Below are 19922 nucleotides of genomic sequence, written 5' to 3' on the forward strand. Positions count from 1 at the left end.
GCTTGATGCAATGTTGCATATTAGTTTTTTGTCGGGAATACAAACATTTTTTACCTGGAGTTTTCAAGGCTTGTTTTTGCCTGAGAATAGCAGGAGTTGCATGGGAGTTACAGGGTTATTTTTCCCTGGGACTCGCACTTATGTTTGCTAGATATGTAGTATGGCTTTCTTTTCGCTTGAGAATAGCAAGGTTAATTTCTGCCTGAACATTTTTCTGAGAATACATAGCTTATTTCGCTTGAGAATTTATTTTTGCCTCAGAATATCATGACTTATTTTTGTCCGAAAATTTAGAGGTTTCTTTTTGCATCGAATTAATAGGCTTATTTTTTTCTGAGAATTGCAAGGCTTTCGTTTTCCCTGAGAATAATTTTTGCTTAAGAAATTACGGGACCTTTTTTCTTCCCCATTTTGCCTGAGGATAATAACATTGCTTTTTTTTTTTTCTTCTTCTTATGAGAACGGTAAGGCTTATTTGCCTAAGAATGGTATGTTGATTTTACTGAAGTTTTCGAGGTATTGTTTATTTTTTCCTTGTTTCGAAAAGTGTTATTTTATTTTTCGCCAAGGAAAAAAGAATATGCAACTATGCAATTCCAAGGAAGAAAAACCACTATTGGGAGTCTTTCCACCATGCATTCATCACTTGCAGATGTACGGGAAAATGGTCAAAGTTCCCTTTATGTTTTTAGTAAAACAATAAAGGGGAATGCATCAGAAGAAGAAACAGCAGCAGCATTGCTATCTTTAATGGCTTGAATAGTAGTAAAACAATAAAGGCAAATGCATCAGAAGAAGATGCAGGAGCAACATTGTTATCTTCAATTGGCTTGAGTAGCAGTAGCAATAAGAAGCAGTAACAATACTTAATTCTCACAAAATCAAACCAACGAAGGCACATTCCTGAAAGTAATAAAGAAACAACAAGGGATCACATATCATATGCAGCCCATATTGGAGAATTATAACAATCAAGTAATTTCTTTATTAAAACAACTCAACTTAATATTTATTACTCTTTTTTTTTTATTACACCAAAGAAGATTGCTAACTTCTTGATACATAAACCAAAGGGGAGAGAGGTTATTTATGCATGAAACAAATCAATCACGACCACATATTACTTTATTATTCTCAACTACACATCTAAACACCACAAATCTTACTTACCAAACCTATTAGCATAAATCTTACCTACCACCTAGGCTCATCTAACTTAGAAAGTTTAATGAGATGGTCAACTACACATCTAAACACCACAAATCTTACCAAATCTATTAGCATAAATCTTACCTACCAGGCTCATCTAACTTAGAAAGTTTAATGAGATGGGCTAGACTTTGTGTTCTTTTGACTAGGCTAGAAAACATGTTTATGATACAATGCCCTTTTTAAACTTGTTTTATGACACCCAATAAAATTCTCAACTTAAAGAAGTCTTTTTACTTTGTGATTTGACATACTTTGCTTGTACTTCATTTCTTTTAATGCACTCTTATATGAAATGGTAGTGATGATTAATATGTTTACTTCGATCATGGAGACAGTATTCTTAGCTATGACAATTGCTGATTTGTTATGGAGGAAAATCTCCTTAGTTTCTTCTTGTGACAAACCCAACTCTTTCAGTAAATGTCTTAGCCAAATTGCATGACAAATACTTGATTCTTTAGCTAGATTGCATGAGAAATACTTTATGTAAGAACAATTATGTACTTAGCTTCACAGGTAGAAAGTTTAACAATAGGTTCCTTCTTCGACATTCATGTGAAAGTAAAATCTCCCATAAAGAGCACAAATCTTGTGATCCTCTTTCGATCATCTACATCTCCACCCCAATCGCTATCACTATATCCAGCAAACTTATAGTAAAATCTAAAGACCACTCATTTTAAAGCTATAAAAAAATTCTTCACTATATCAAAGGTACAACTGATTTCAGTTTGTTATACTCATTCTCTAAAGACTACAAGCTTGTTGAATATAGCAATAGCAATAGGGTGGAAATGTAGATGATAGAAAGAGCATTACAAGATTTTTGTTCTTAACAAGAGATTTTGCTTTCACATGAATGTTGAAGAGCAACCTCTTGTTACACTTTCTACTTGTGAAGCTGAGTACATAGTTGTTATATCAAGTATTTGTCATGCAATCTGGCTAACAAAAATTATTGAAAGAGTTAGATTTGTCACAAGAAGAACCTATGAAGATTTTCATTGCGAACAAATAAGCAATTGCCTTAGCTAAGAATCTTGGAAAAAGAATCTTGTTTTCCATGATCGAAGTAAGCATATTGATACTCGCTATCATTCCATACGAGAGTGCATAAAAAGAAAGAACATACAAGTAAAGTGTGTCAAATCACATGATCAAATTGCTGATATCCTTACCAAGCCACTAAAGCAAGAAAACTTCTGGAGGTTGAAAACTTTATTGGGTGTTATAAAACAAGTTTAAGGAGGGTGTTGGATCATAAACTTATTTTTTGTCCAAGTCCAAAAAACACAAAGCCTAATCTATCTCATAGAACTTTCTAAATTAGGTAAGTTTAGATGGTAGGTAAGATTTGTGGTAGCAGTTTTGGTAGACAAGATTTGTCGTGTTTAAATGTAAGGTTGAGATTAATGTAGTAGGTAAAGCGATGTGTGGTTGTGATTAGTTTGTTTCATGTATAAATATCTCATTTCCCCTTTGGTTTATGCACTAAGAAGTTAATGATCTTCTCTAGTATAATAAATAAATAAATAAGAGTTTAATAAGTGTTGAGTTGAGTTGTTTTAATAAAAGAGTTACCTCATTGTTATAATTTTATCGAGCTAGTAATCAGTGCTCCATATAGTAGCTTATCAAATCGAAGAGCTCAACAATAGAAACATGATGCCACAAAAATTGGCCCGATCGGAGTCTGAGCGCACCATCAATCACTGCCGGAAGTTTCTATAGTTAGTTAGAGTCAACTCATCGAGTTGAGTCAAGATAAAGTCGAGTTGAGCCGAACCTGTGTTTGTTAACCAAGCTGAAGCTAGTTTGACTAGCCACAGAGCCACACCCAGTTGACTATGCCATTGAGCCATTGATCGGGCCGTTGACGTTAACTGAGAGAAAGTTTGACTGTAACACCCTAGGCGAATCCCACATCGGCAAAGCACGGGAGAGATGCTGGGTTTATAAGGGGTGATCCACATCTTAATTGGCAAGACGCGCTTTGGGGTGTATGGGCGCCCCAAGAACAAATCCGTGCGGGCCTTGTTAAGGCCCAAAGCGGACAATATCTTGCCAGGTCTGGGTTGGGTCATGACATTGTGGTATCAGAGCGGCTCCGCGTGTCCTCTTGAGCGATGGTGGGGCAAACCTCAGCGAGGACGCTGAGTCCCCAAGGGGGGGGGTGTATGTAACACCCTAGGCGAATCCCACATCGGCAAAGCACGGGAGAGATGCTGGGTTTATAAGGGGTGATCCACATCTTAATTGGCAAGACGCGTTTTGGGGTGTATGGGCGCCCCAAGAACAAATCCGTGCGGGCCTTGTTAAGGCCCAAAGCGGACAATATCTTGCCAGGTCTGGGTTGGGTCATGACATTGACTGTTGACTTTGACTGAAAAATTAAATTTTTGGTCTGAGTCCTTCTCAAGGTTTTTCGAAGTTTTGAATTCATCCGTACATTTAGAACCTCCAAATTCTCAATTAATTTGTGAATTATGGCAAATGGTGGCATGATGTTATTCCAAGTTCTACACTTAAAGGAAAGTAAATTTGACTACTGCAGTATAAAAACGAAGGCTCTATTAAGTGCACATAATGTATGGTAAGTCAAGAAAAAATATTTTATTATCTCAGAAAATAAAGCTACTTTAATTGCAATGCAAAAGGAGAATTTGAAGGACTTGAAAATGAAAGAGAACAAACCAAAATATCTCATCTTTAAATCATTATATGAAGATACTTTCAAAAAGATTATTGGTGCCCTCTCCTAAAAAAGAAAATATGGGAGAAGCTAGAGGCCTTTTCCAAAGGAACAAAACAAGTTAAGAAGGTTTGTCTCTAAACATTAAGAGAAGAATTTGAATCACTACATATGAAGGCATTTGAATCAATTTCAAATTATTTTACTTGAGTTGTGACTGTTACTATTGAATTAAAAAGAAATGGTGAAGAGCTAAATGAAGTAAAGATCATTAAAAAGATACTTCATTCAGTGGATTCAAACTTTGACCATATTATTGTGACAATTAAGGAAATAAAATATTTAAAGGCTATAACGATTGAACAACTTCAAAGAAGGTTGCAAGCCTATGAAGAAAAAAAAAAGAAGAAGTATGAGATCAAAGAATAAATCCTCAAGATGGATGTCAATCTAAAGAAAAAGAAAAAAAGCTCTGACAATGACAAAAGACAACATGTCCAAGGTAGAGATCGAGGATGAGGTAGAAGTCGTGGTCATGGACGACGTTGAAATTTCAACGACAACTCCAATCATGGAAAAAGGAGATAGCTCAACTAAAGGACGAGTAGAGGCAATCCAAAATCGAGGTATGACAAATCTCAAGTACAGAGCTGTAATTGTCAAAATTTTGTTTATTATACTTTAGAATATAGAGCTCCAAGTACCAAAATGAATGAGAAAGTGAATTATGTTTAAGAGAAGATGATATACTTTTACTAGCACGCAATGACACTAGTAAAGGTAAAAAAATATATGGTATCTTAACACAGGTGCTAGTAATAACATGAGTGAAAACAGAAGTATGTTCATGAAAATAAATGAAACTGCGAATAGTAATGTCGCTTTTGGAGATAATTCGGAAGTACCACTGAAGGGCAGAGGTATCATTTTTTTTGTGTAAAAAATGGTTGCCACCAACTAATTTCAAATGTTTACTATATGCCAAGTATGAAAAGTGACATTTTGAGTTCAGGCCAACTCTTGGAAAAAGTCTATGATATTTATTTAAAAAATTATAGTGTTTTTCTATGAAATAATAGAGGAAACCTAATTATGAAGGTGAAATGTTGAAGAATAGAATGTTTTCTTTAAATATTTTGAATGATATCGTAAAGTGTCTCAAGGCTTGTCATAAGGATCCAACCTGCAATCGGCATCTTCGATATAGACATCTCAATTTTGGAGGCCTAGAGCTACTATTAAAGAAGAATATGGTGAAACACTTATCTTCAATGAATCATCTCAATCAATATTGTGAAGAATGTTTACTTGGAAAGTAGTTTAGGAAGAGCTTTTTAAAGAAGTCAAACTAAAGAACTCAGAAGCCACTCGAGCTTATTCATACTGATATGTGCAGACTAATCAAGCCGAGCTCCCTTGGTGAAAGTAATTGCTTCTTTCTATTGATATATGATTTTTCAAGAAAAAACTAGGGTGTACTTTTTGAAGCAAAGATTAGAAGTTTTTGAAACTTTTAAGAAGTTCAAAGTTATAATGGGTAAAGAAAGTGAACACTAAATTAAAGCTATGAGATCTAATTGAGGAGGAGAATTCACTTCCAAAGAACTCCAAGAGTCTTGTGAAGCAAATAGAATTCAACATCTTTTGACTATTCCGTGATCCTGCCAACATTATGGCATAGCAGAAAAAAAGAATAGAACCATCCTCGACATGGCAAGAACCATGCTCAAAAGCAAGGGATTGCCTAAGGAGTTTGGGTAGAAGCTGTTGTATATGTAGTCTACTTATCTAATAAACCTCTAACAAGAAATGCATGGGGCAACCACAAGTAGCATAGAGTGGTAGAAAACTGGGCATCTCCTATCTAACAATTTTTGGAAGCATAGCTTATGTGCGCATACTAGGTAAGAGAAGAGCTAAGCTAGATGACAAAAGCGAGAAGTTCATCATCATCGGCTATGACAACTCCAAAGGATACAAAATGTACAATCCAAACAATATAAGGATTGTGATTAATCGAGATGTAATTTTTTATGAACAACGAGAATGAGATTTTGGCTCTAATACAAATGACTTCAACTTTTACCCCTTTGAAAAAGATAAGTAGATATCAAAGAAGATGAGCAAACATAGAAGGACCAACCAGGAGAACAACGAGAATCCATAATTCCCCCTACCATACCAGTACCAAGCACTCATGGAAACTCACCACCATCATTTTTAGAGGAGAAAGATGTGACACGCACTACAAGTTTACAAGATCTCTATAACGTAACTGAGAGACTTGATAATCTCACTCTCTTTTGCCTCTTTGCTGATTGTAAGCCAGTCAACTTCCAAGAAGCTGTGCAAGATGAGAAATGAAAAATCGCAATGGATGAAAAAAATGAAAGCTATTATGAAGAATGACACTTGGAAACTTGCTACTCTTCCCAAAGGTCATAAGGCGATCAATGTCAAATAAATGTACAAGACGAAGAAACATACCAAAGGTGAAATTCAAAAGCATAAGGCGAGGCTAATCACAAGAGGGTATAATAAAAAAGTTGGCATTGATTATGATGAGGTATTTGCTCCTGTTGCCCTACTAGAAACTACAAGATTAATTATTTTATTAGCAACCCAAAAGAAGTGGAAAAGTTTTTAAATGGATGTGAAGTCTGCTTTGTTAAATGGATTCCTTGAACAAGAAGTCTACATTGAACAACCATTAGGCTATATAGTAAAAGGACACGAAGACAAAGTTTTGAAATTGAAGAAAGCTCTTTATGAGTTAAAGCAAGAACCAAGGGCATGGAATAACAGAATTAATAAGTATTTTTAAGAGAACAACTTCACCAAATGCCCATATGAACATGCTCTTTATGTCAAAAGCAAAGATGGAGAAATTTTGATTGTTATAATTCTCCAACAATCCACTCATCATGAACCTTTATTTATAAAACAAGAACAAACAAATGATAGTTACAAGTGATTGACTAAATCCCACAGGACATGACCCTCCATCATTCTCCATGACTCATGTATGTGCCTATGAGATAATACATCCAAGATTAGTATAATTATTATTAATGTTCTAAATAATGATTTACTTAAAAAATTAAATAAAAATGTAATTATTTAAAAATAATGACTTCCTTTTCATCAAGAAAAATCACTGGATAATAAAGAAAAAAATTTAACAAAACTAGTAGAAAATTATAATTCGACATTCGAAAAGCATAATCAATACATTTGTGCACACAAAAACCTGATCTTCAAAAGAAATCTATTATAGTACTGCATCAGAATAGAAATAGATTGCAATAAAGACGTAATTTTATTGTTGAGATCTACAAAAGAAATCTATTGAAAACAGAACATAAGATTTTATTACTGGTCATTATACCAGCAATTGGTAATGACCTCTCACCAAATTTCTATGCACGAAGATATTTTATGGAAACAAAATTTCTCACCACTCAAAACACCAATTAGGAAAGCAAATAAATGATCGAGCAAACAAAAAGAAATGATCCCAATGGAAGAAAAAAAAAAAATGCATGCTGCATGCACAAACATATATCACTGTAAAACAAAATTGGAATTCTAATAATTATACCCTAAATGTTGTTAAATATGCATAATTAATTTATTTTCTGGGGAATTATAATAAATATAAAAATCATATGACAAATAAACTAATTCAAAATGATATACTAATTTAAGCTACAAAGCATACCAATGTAGCCACACAGAAGTGTTCACCCGCTTCTTCATAATCTGAAGCTGTAATAATAGGTCTGGAGATCCAAACAAAACCATTTTCTTGAAAAAACTTGTGTGCGGCATAAGCCAAAGCATTTCAACTCTTGCAACCTAAAACCAACTTACACAATTTAGTAAAGAGAGACATTAAATAAGCAATAAGTCATGTAACCACTCAACAATAGTCAATCACTTTTCTTTCCCCCAGTTTTTAGGTCACCCATTGTTCCAGCTTCTATCTTAATTCAAAACTTACACTAAGTCTGGTAAGCTTAAAACTGACATTCATTATGCTCAAAACAAATTTAGAACTTGAATGCAAGTCTTTTCAACTATTCTGCCCAAATCAGAAATATATTGAACTATAAGAGACTTCTTGATAAAACCAAGAAAAAAGAAGCCCTGATTCTATATTTTCTTCGAGCAGCTACCATCATCCAAGAACAGTAGCCGCGATCTTCAAACGGAGCTGTCGGTTACCACGTCAGCAAGTAGGATGCCTGTGCCTCCAGCCGTGAACTGCCGTACCACCGATCCGTTGCCACCGTTTGAACGGCAGTCCAAGCCGTTGCCTCGCCATTCTCGCACTGTACACCGCGTCTTACATCAGAGAAGGCAACTCAAGCCGCCAGCCGCGAGCACCACGCGCCACCATGCTGCCTGGATCGCGAGATCCAATCCAGCTGTATGTAGTAGCAGCACACCACTGCAACGCTGGCCATGGAGAAAGCATTGTTTAGTAAATAACTGGCAAGACGCATACAAGGGCATGGGCTGTTTGGGTTAGTTTTTACTTTTTCTTTTATTTTAAAATAAAAGGTAAGTGCAAATTCTAATTTATTTTTACTGTTTAGATGATTATAGTAAAAGATTTTTCTTTAAAATATAAAAATGAAATTTAAAAAGGAAATGACAAATCTTCCAACTTTAGCTTTGAGTCAGACAAAACAAGAGAGCCAACCAAAAAAATATATTCATCGTCAAATGATAACATAATAGCAAAGACAAGTTTATACAAGTTGTTACAAATTAAAAAAATTATAAAATAATACATTAATCCAAAGTAACATAAAAACACTAGCATAAACTTAATTAAAAAAGAACTAACATAAAAATACTAACACAAAATAGTTTCTAAATTTCATATGTCATCTTGTTGATCCTTCAACCACTCAAGTTGATACTCTGGCTCACTCAAAGTAACACAAGTCTCTCAATTTGCCTTTTTTTTTTGTTTTTTTGTGAACAAACGAATGCCCAACTTGAATAGAGGAGACATTGGTTGGCATCCTGGAAGTGTAGCTAACTTGTTAAGAGCCTCCTGAATACTACAACCGGGAGGATCAGTACGTATATATGAATCCTTGTTCTTAACTGCCTCACAAAGTTCATCAAGTTGTTTGGTCAACTTAGATCAAATAGATCTTTTCCTGTTAACTTTCTTTAATTACTTTCTCCTTGGTGGAATCTTTTCCAAATAGTCACTACATCCTATTTCATCATGGTTGACTTCTTCAGAATTTGCACTATCCACCGGAGCAATGTTATCTTCAATAATATTTTCAAAATTAGAATGATTGTATAAAAGAGGTGTTACACCAGAAGTTGTTGCCCAAGCTCTTGCTTCTGTTGTTGTAACATCACGAACTAATTCATCAAACATAAAAGCATGGTCTATGTCCTTAATCCAAAATTTTGCAGCTTCTGGGTGTTTCTGTTATTATAATTGTAGAATTAACGACATAAAAATGTAATACGTGAATTAAACTTAAAATAACTTGAATTTAAATAACCTACTTGTAACTTTGCCTCTCACCATTCATTTGTAGCTTCTGTTGTTTGTCTCTCCACATTCCAACCTAACCCTATTTCTCCCCTTACTAATGCATCTCATATCTGCCAATCTTTCTTCACAATATCCCAACGGTGTTCCTATGTTGCTTTCAATCATAATCTTCATTGGTTGCCGCTGTGAAATTTTCTATAAATTTTTTCCAACCTTACTTATTTAAATGTGTTCCACTTCTATTACCAGCTTTTACTTGCTCCACAACCAAATTAACCCAAATTTCATGTGATTTTGAATCCGAAATAGCTTTGGATTTACCTTGGGAGACACCAACAGTTGCCATCTAATTCTAGCTAAGGGTAACAGATATTCATCAATAGACATATCAACAACACCAAATAAGAGCAAGAATAATAGAAAATCAATAAACACAAAAGAATATAAAACAATTTGGCAATAACTGATGCCACAACTACCAATATCTTCAAAATATTAAATATTAATTGTTGTAACTTTAATTTTAGTTACTTGTTATTACACATGCATGTCATATAATATGAAGATCAAACAATATTCTTCATTCTGAACAATTCGAACTAAATGCAATTCCTCACTTTGCATTATGAACAATAACACTTCTATATGCCCACATGAATAAAAACTCATGTGAAATAAACAAAAACTTTATAAATTAACAATACAAAATTAATTAAATTTAATTCGGTAACTTAACTTCTACTCCATATTCCACCAATTCGCAAAACATTATTCTTCGTTCCAAGTCAACTTTATAAATTTACTTCAAAAAATAATTAAATAAAGCATAATCGAATGGACAAAGAATCAAAGCATTATATTACAAAAAATATTCTTACTTGAAAGAAGATTGGTGTTGTGATTGTGCTCCTTTTGTTGTTTTTTTTTTTTTTTTGGGTTGAACAACGAAGAGGCAAAACAAGAAAAAATATGTAAGAAATAGGGTTTAAGGGTTTGGATATGGATGAAATATTTTTTGTTCCTTTATTATTTTAAGGTTAGTTTAGGAAGAATTATGAAAAGTGTAATAAATGAGAAAATAACTTCTCAAAAGGTCTTTTGCGAAAACTTAGAAATCATGGCTTCTACCAAAAGACCTTTTAGATTAAAAAAATGACTTTTGGTTTGACACCCAAATAGCTTCAAAAGACTTTTTTTAATTATAAAAGCCAAAAAAGAACTTAATTAAGCTAACCCAAACAGGCACTATAAATATTCATATATACATCTGCATCTTAGCATACATAAACTTTTTAAACTTCATCTGCGAGGGATACTGAACAAGAAGAATCATAAAAAACGTAAGAAAAGAAGAGAGAGAACATTAGCAGACTAGTTTCTTAACAGCGAGGGAAAGGGAGGGGCCACAATGGGAGAGGGAGTTGAGAGCGACTCCAGGGGTGGAGTATAATAGTAATGAGGCTTTCAAAGACCTCGCCGTTCAAGTTAACGATGATTAAAAATAATTAAAAGTTGATTTGTAGGATAAATAATGGTTAATTTTGTTCGTTAATTTAATTTTATGGTTTCTGTAGAAAGAGAGCAGGGAATCGATTTTGGAAGGACGGAGAAATGACGAGCCAAAAAATTCTAGGTATTGAATTTATAGTGACAATATTTTAACAATAAAGAACGCCACAATTAGGTTTGGGGAAATTGAAAAAATAAAATTACTTTTTTGAATAGTATCAGTACTTGGTCATGATACTATAGTATAAATGATCGCGCTGACACTTATATGTAAAAGGTGCTAAAATCTGCTTAAACTTTTTTATTAGTATCAGAAACTTAATATCAATGTTTCTCATTTTTTTTAGTAGTGCACGACTTAAAAATATGTCCACATATAAAAAAAATAAAGTTAGGGTACCTGCAATAGAGAATGAATTTATATATATATCAATTATAGTTGTTCAACAAAATATGTCAAATAATTTATTACATAATACCTCCTATTCTCATTAATGTTTAAGTATTAATGGTTTTGCAATTAAATTCATATGATATAAATTATTATAAGACCTTATGGAATATTTTCATATAAAGTATCACTACAAGAAAACTGATAATAGATGACAGATAACTTATGACAGATTCTAGGTAAATCGGCTTATATCATAAAATTATGATAGACTTGTGACATAATTTTCAATCACAGATTAATGATGGTTTTATGATAGAATTATTTTTTATCATGGATTAATGATGGGTTTGTGATAGAATTATTTTTTTATCATGAATTAATGATGGTTTTATGATAGAATTAGTTTTTATCACAAATTATTATTTTTTACTTAACCACCTGTTGACTTATAATTCTTTACTTAATATGTGAACAATTACACTATATAATTTCTAAAGTATAAAATAAAAAGGTGAACCCTAAATCTAACCTAATTAAACGCACTACTTGTTAAGTTGTTGTTGCCACTCCCCTGTTGCTCTTCGATTTCACTACTGCTCTACCGTCATCAAGCTTTAGCCACAGACTACCAAATTGGCCACCATTCTGTACGTCGTTGACTTGTTGCCGCCACTCATCTTGGTCATCGTTGTCGCTCCTTTACCATCACTTTAAGCTTCAACCTAGCTAGCCGTTGTTGCTTTGCCACCACTGTTAGTTTACCGCTGAGATTTATACCATTCCTCAACAGCCTTCCAGAATTTTCCTCTCACACTTTCCACACTCACTATTCTCCTTCTTCACTAACATCACTTGCGAGAACGAGATACCGAAGGAGTTGCTTCAGTAAAACCGAAGCAGTGGAAGTTTTATTGATGGCTAAGAGTACCGTTCTTGTCACCGGCACTGGTGGTCGAACCGGTAATTTTTTACCTTTTGCTTGTTTTTAATTATGTGATTATCCAAATTAATTATCATTTTTTAAGCTTGCTATAAAATCCTATATCTCGTGATCATTTTTCGCTGGCGTTAGAGTGCATAAGCTTTTCTTAATTCTAAAATTTCAAATCTGATGATTACAATTGAGTTGATGAATTAGGAGCCTATGTTTAATTGTCTGTTTAGTACATGACTGCAAAACAGTGACTAAGCAAAACTGCTTCCATCAATTGAAATTTGGCCAACATGAGCTTGTTAGTTACCCACTCAACAGTATGAGATTTTTTTTTCCTTTTTCTTGATTTTGTGCTGAATTTTTGATGAGGTAAAATTACAATTAGGCTCTAAATATGTAGGCAGGTTACAAGCCTAGAATTGGTGTTGTTGGTTGAGATAAGCTAGTCAAAGTTGGTTGTTTGGTTTCCATTTCATTGGTTGATCAATTCAACTGGATCTGGATGCCATTGCTTTTTATGACTTTATGATCTATTTTTGTTTCCTCACACTGGTCTATTGTTGTGGCTTCCTTTGCATTTTTAGCTAGCTTGCTGATTTTGATGAATTCACATTCACTAAAAATAATTTTAATCCATTGAGTATGTACATTTTGCTCATTCCATAAAAGTGAAATCAGTTTAAATGATTAACAAGCTTGTTACATGGTGAATTTTAAGGGATTATAAAAAAAACTACATATTCTTGTAATTTTACATCTTTCTTATATTTTGCTTTCTTAAAAATATTGGTTATCTCTTCTCTCTTTCAGCACATGTATGAAAATATTAGTATTATTGGTTATTGCTTATATTCTTTTTTTAATGTTATCTTTTTTTTTTCCTTTTTTTCTCATGTCTCTGTGTGATGAAACTATTGCTACTACATATACAATTGGAAGTACATTGACTGGCTTAAATTAGCCGAAGAATTCTTTAAGTACTAGATATAAAATAGTAGCTTAATGTTATTAATATATATTTTCTTTTTGATGTAATGCTTTCTTTTCTACCCCCCCCCCCACACCCCCAAATGAGATTTTGTTTGAGTTTAGGGGTTAACCTACTTGATTGAGTAATAATATGATGAAAAATTTGCGGCTTCAGCCTTTTCATAATTGGAGAGGTATACATACACACTGACACAATTTTATGTAGTGGAATTTTTCTGTTAATATTTCCATAAAATATTTAGTGTTAATAGATGCCTAGATTACTATATTTGATGCCCACATGTATTGCAGCATCTTAATTTTCCATATTCTCCTTGGTGTTTGAATTAATTTAGTTCACAGGAAGTTTGCAGGTCACTTTGTAAGTTTCAATTTTCGTTGAGAGTGCTATTGAAAGATGGTATTGTTGCTGAAATATTTACAGGAAGTCTTGCTAGAAATCTTATTGTTGGAGTACTTGCATTAATCTTTGGAAGTTTTGTTGGGTAACTTGGCTTGGTGGCCGGAATTCTTATTGCTTTTTTTAGAGTTTGATTGGAATTTGACTGCAATTTTATACTTTGGGATGACTTTTTCAATTTGGGATGTTTTATTATGTATTGGTGGAGATCACATTGGATATTAGATGTATTTTTTAAAATTATTTTTTGGATTGAATGAATGTTAATTGATATTAATTTTTTTATGATATTTGTTTTATTAATTAATTAAATTTGTAAACAAGAATTCATCAATAAATTATAATTATAATATAATTTTAGAAAAAAATCAAAACTTTATGATGGAAAAAGCCATCATATATTCTATCATAAATAATTTCCTGCCAAAATTGAATAATAAATTTTCAAATAATAATTGAATTTCCCACTAAAAATTTAAAAAAATGGCGCGAAAATTTAAATAAATTCAATTTTTAATTTAATTATTTTTTACATTAAAATATTGTGTGACGGATATATGACTATGAAATACTATTATGAATTCATGATGGAAAATATTCTGTCATAAATGACCAAATTCATGACGGAAAATTTAAGTAGTGTATCATTGAAATAGTTAATTACACCCATTTCAATGCTATTTTCATTTATTAATTATTTGTTACTTTTTAATTAATCTATTATTTATCCACTGTATTAAATGAAAAGTAGAAATTAAAACAGTTAAATCCAAGGTCCACAACAACCCAATTATCATTGTTGTAAAATCTTATACACTGTAATTTTAATTTGACTATTTTACCTTTCTAATATAAATGACCAAATTATTGAAAACAAATATTTTTGAGCCATAAGTTTAAATAATTAATGATGATTTAATTATTCAAATTTCTTCCTTATTTGAAAATATTAAAAATTATATAAATTTTTTATAGCTATTTTTTTTGAGGTAGGTTGCCTTTACACAACTTTAGAGGTGGAAATAGGGATGACAATTGTACCCGCAAACCCGCAAATTCGTCCAAACCCACCCGCCAAAACCCGCCCGCTGCGGGTAATTTTATTTGTTGCGGGCGGGTTTAGTATTATAAACTAAAACCCGCACATGGATGCGGGTGGGTTTGGTATTAACCTTATATCCGGTGGATACCCGCATGGATATCTACCAAACCCGCAATATTTTTTCCAAATATTTTTAATTTAATTTTAATCTAAAAATGTATAAAGAAAATAATGTCATTATTCAAATTACCAAATAGCCAAAGGCTCAAAGTTGTGTATGAGAGTATGTGGCCCATCTCTCATTCTAAAGTTATAACCTAAAGAAAACTAAAGGCATTTCCCTTCGAATTAGTATTTGAAAATATTAATCTTAATTATTATTATAGGCATTGTGTTGGATGGGTGCTTATAGTGGTGAATGAAATGAATATCTTCTCTTGGAGCTTGTTTTAAATGATAATATGAAATGTAATCATTATTTTTAGATACTAGTTTGTGTTTTTAAATGAATTTGTGTAATTTATACTTAAATTTGAGAATTTGTGTTGGATTAATGTGGAAATTTTAATTTTTCATTTACATTATTTAAATATAAAATTGAGTGTGTTATATGGAATTTGAGGTTATTATTATAAATTTATATATTAAACATTTGTGATTTTAAATACGGAAACCTGCAAAAAATCCGCCGGGTACTATTGCGGGTTTGGTAATTGTTAAAACCCGCTGCGGGTTGCGGGTGGGTTTGGTAATTCAAATTTTGTGCGGGTTTGGGTTTGGTAATGGCAAACCCGCTGCGGGCGGTGCCCATTGCCATCCCCAGGTGGAAATATCACCATCCTTAATGAAATAACACATAATAGGTGCTATCCTTGCGAAATAACCGCCAAACTAATTGAAATGAAGAAACCAAATTAATTTGTGAGAAAAGATTTATGATTTCACAATAAACTTTAAGCTCTTCGCTATAAATATACTGGAAAACAAGACCGTTCTCCTAATCTTTGAGATATTAGACCGATTTCGAACAGATATTTGTCAAAATGCCATAAAAAACCAACATTGTTCTCCTAATCTTATCATTTGTTTGTATCTTCTTGGTCTACGATATTATTTAGTACTAAGGTTTTGTATTTTTTAAATTACAGCTGTTGTGAGAAAAAATTTAATTATACAATAAAAGTTAAAAATGTGTAGTAAATATAGTTTTTAAGTAATAATTTAAAAAAATAGTAGGGATATAAAAATATTTTTATCAAGTGATAAATCAAATCGACTTAACTTTCAAGACATAATAGCTAATATTTACCAAAAACACTTTATTGTCATAACTTTTAAGGCATGGCTATCAAGCCTCAATACCACATAAGGCCATAATTAATCCGAGCAGAAAAGCTTAAATATAGGTGTGGTTCAATTCAATAAACTAATTAACAAGCTCAATGCAGAACAATCAAACCATGTATTTTAAAAAACTTTAGTGGCAGCATTGATTCTTCATTCATTTGATAAATTATAGCAATAAATCGGCCGAAGAAGTAATTAAATGAATGGAAGATATGGTAATTGTAAGTGTAAACAAGAGACAGGCACAGTTCCATAACTTTGCAGATACGAGATTAATTAATAACAAATATTGAACTAATTGAGTTCAATTTAATTTCCACTGTCTATGAAAACAAAAATGGAAATTAACCAAAAAGAGCAAATACAAAATAAGAGCTGCTGGGTTTTATCTCCCTCCCTTTTGATTCAAAAATGCGTCCATGCGAGGGTTAAAATTAATGTGCAAACTCCAGAATTGCATAATAAGCGATCGTCAAAGGAAGGGACACAATCATTCCGAAGATAACCCTGAATTTGTTTTTTCAAAAAAGAAAAAGCAATTAGAAAATAGATTACTGAAAGTTAATATGAAGTAGTACTTTTGAATTTGTTTTTATTTTAATAAAAAATTGGTAGAAATTATAAAGAGTGTGATCAACTTACGCAGTGCTAAGCACATCTGCGTGGAGTCCATATTCTTTAGCAAATATGAACGAAGTAATGGATTGTGGCAGTGCTGCCTGCAACATTATATAAACAAGTAAATATTTAGCATAGAGAAAATCCAATTAATTATTTTCCAAATTAACACAAGTTTAAGTTATTAATAAAGATAGAAACATGATACTATTATTTCTTCTAGAGTTTTTTACATTTAATTCAAAAGACGAAATGGGGTATGATTGAGTAGTTTTCAAGCAGTTTTATTTAATTATCACTTGAGTTCGAGTTCTGGAAAAATAACGGTTAAAAAAACTAATTTGAGGGTTAAAGAATTGCTTAGAATTTCACCAAAGTCCTCTCCCTTTTAAGAATATTAAGGCACACAGAAAAACATAATTCACAAGAGGACCTTATATATACAATATTTTCATAGATGTTCTTCTAAATTTAGACTTTCATTTATTTTAAAAGTTAGAGGTGTGGGTAAAGTTTAAATCATTTTTTAATTTCTTACCTTCTCCAAAAATTTAAATTAATTAAAGAATCTAAGATAAAAGACGATTTTATCTATAAATTCAGTTAAAAAGGTACAAACGATGATTTTACTTTCTATTTTTCATTTTAAAAGCAAAACAGTCTTTTATGTTAAATTCTTTAATGGTGACTAGCAAGATAACAAAAAATGGCTGATTAATATAAAATTAAAATTTGAGGTGATGCAGAGATATTATCATAAATTGGAGGATTTTTTTTTCATGTTTTTTACCTATTAGATCTTGCAGCATAAATTTCTCAATCAATGATCCAGGAATCACTATATATACACATGAAAAAAGTCAAGACAGGAAAAGCATACACCGAAATCACCAACATTGTTTTGGTATTGTTTGATAATAGCTATTAAAAGAAAAAAAAAAGAAAAAGAAATAATAATGAATAATTGTACCAACGTAATGTTGATCGAGTCTTCTACACAACTTAAAAAAGCATATATGCTTTAAGCATTAACATAAGATAAGGCCCCATAAGTGCACCTTATTCAATTCTTTAGTAGTGATCTTAATAATGATTCCTGGTAGAGGGGTTTCTAGTTTTGGACAGACTTTAATTTTATGTCATATAATACACTTATAGAACATAGAGCAATATCCTAGATCAAGGAAGATGTCAGGATCAGCATTTTGAAAATACATTATACGCAGCCAAATTGGTGCACTTGATGTGATTTTATAAAACAAAGTATATAAATTTTTTTTACTTAATTACCTGAATAATGGCAACACGTAAAACATCACCATGCAAGCCCATAGCAATAGCACCAATAGCCATTGCTGCTGGTCCTGCTATGAACTTTAATACCATTCCGAAAATAGTCAAGCTAGTTCCACATGCTATCAACTTTTCCTGTGAAGCCATGAAGATCCCTGCATAAAATCAAAATTCATGTAAGACATGCAATTAAATCATCTCATAATCTTAGCTAACTAATTACCCACATGATCAATTTTCACTAAGAGGGGCCAAATAAAGTGGTCCATAAAATTAGAACCCCTTAACACAATTCTGATGCGAGCAGCAGTTGTTATCTTACTTATACACCAGTTCAAAAAAATTTACCGGTTGAATTATTTAGTAAACTCAGGAAGTGCAAATATTATGTACATATAAAAATAGAAAGCTAAGCTCACCCATGCTAAACATGGCAGTGCCAGTCCCAGCTCTTGAGATGATCAATATAGACCCCTCCATGATGCTTGGCATCTCAAAATGCCACCTGCAATATAGTTATAATATTCACTTAATTAATTTATGGTAATTTTCAGCAAAATAGCTACCAAAATCTTGCGAAACATATGAATATATATATTACCTGTTTGACACAAAAGCCCATGCGATGCCAAAAATACATGCATATGCATTGGGGTTCATGGCAACTTTCAGCCACACAAGCTTCATCAAATACCAAAAATCTGGCCTTGAACTTGCCTCAGCATTAATAGTCCCCTCTAAATCTTTATCAACGTGAACGGCGCCGGCATCTGTAGTTCCTGCCCTTCGAATTTCCAAAACGAGCAATAGAACAGGAAGCCATACGATGGCTTGTATTACAGAAAATTGGACTACAAGATCAACAGCCATTTGGCCATACATAGCTTTCGCTAAAGGAACTCCAACAACAAGAGAACTTGTTAGAGTACACAAAGAGAAGCTTGTGATAGACCAACAATAGCTTCCCTTGCTGCTACACTTAGCCCATAAAGCTAACACAATTGCTATAATCAGCTTGGATAGAGCATCAGCTGCGATACATCGGTAGTTCCATTTGAAAGGATCAACATGAGCAGTGAATTCAACAGTGAAAAGAGGAAGTGTGAAATAGCAAACGAGTCGGTTTATGGCATCACACTGTTCTAGGGTGAAAATTCTCCACCATTTCACAGAGCCATAACCTAACATTAAAGCAACGTAGAGTGGCACCATGGCCACTACTACTTTGTAAACATCTTCCCAGCCAATCATTCTTAATTTCAGGGTTTTAAAACGTTGATGAATATTGATGATGAGAGAATTAAATTTCAAGTGCTTTTCTGAGTTGATGAACTAATAAGAATAGTATGTTGATTATTTATACATGCATCAAAGAACAACTAAAGGGTTTTTCTTTTATTTATTATTATTATATTGTCTTGCATGGTGGATGTATGTGATTCTATGCTATGGATTCTTAAAGAAATGACATAATAAGTTTTAATTTTATCAAGTGCATGCAAATGCTATGTTGTTTTCACAACTAGGGTTTGTATTTTCTAGTCAGCAATCTTCTATAGAATAAGGAATGAGGTCCAGCAATTATTCCACCCACCTTTGCAAATAGCGCTGATCGATATTTTTTTTCCTTTCTATTTATTGTTATATTATATTCTTACCATTATTACACCAAAGTGACACTTTAATCCATAAGGGGCCAGCATATTTTGCTTGTGTTATTTTGATAGTGACAACAAATCAATAATCGCTATAAGTTGATGACACCAATTACTTTTGTGGTTTTCTGCTTTCTATCTGGAATAAAGTTTTAAAATAAACTAGAGCAGAAGCATATCATGTGTGTTGCGTTACAATCTCAAGATATGTTTATAGTTTAGAAAGAAAATTTTTGGCTTGCTGATTTGTCCCCAAAAAAAGTAATTAGTACATGTGTTCGATTGTCCTAAATACTCTGTATA

At 32.5% G+C, this 19922-nt stretch overlaps 1 protein-coding gene across 1 annotated transcript; it reads right to left on the reverse strand.

Annotated features, from left to right (window-relative positions):
• Positions 1 to 16300: 16300 nt before the first annotated feature.
• On the reverse strand, positions 16301 to 19307 carry LOC102616985 (auxin efflux carrier component 5). The gene is made up of 5 exons (XM_006480341.4): positions 18566 to 19307; positions 18384 to 18469; positions 17962 to 18119; positions 16696 to 16772; positions 16301 to 16560 (listed from the first exon to the last, which is right to left on the reverse strand). The coding sequence occupies exons 1-5, from the start codon at positions 19213 to 19215 to the stop codon at positions 16488 to 16490; spliced, it is 1044 nt and encodes a 347-aa protein (XP_006480404.1). The 5' UTR covers positions 19216 to 19307; the 3' UTR covers positions 16301 to 16487.
• Between the last annotated feature and the right edge of the window lie 615 nt (positions 19308 to 19922).

The sequence above is a fragment of the Citrus sinensis genome, chromosome 6 (assembly GCF_022201045.2).
Source record: "Citrus sinensis cultivar Valencia sweet orange chromosome 6, DVS_A1.0, whole genome shotgun sequence".
Classification (NCBI taxonomy): Eukaryota; Viridiplantae; Streptophyta; class Magnoliopsida; order Sapindales; family Rutaceae; genus Citrus; species Citrus sinensis.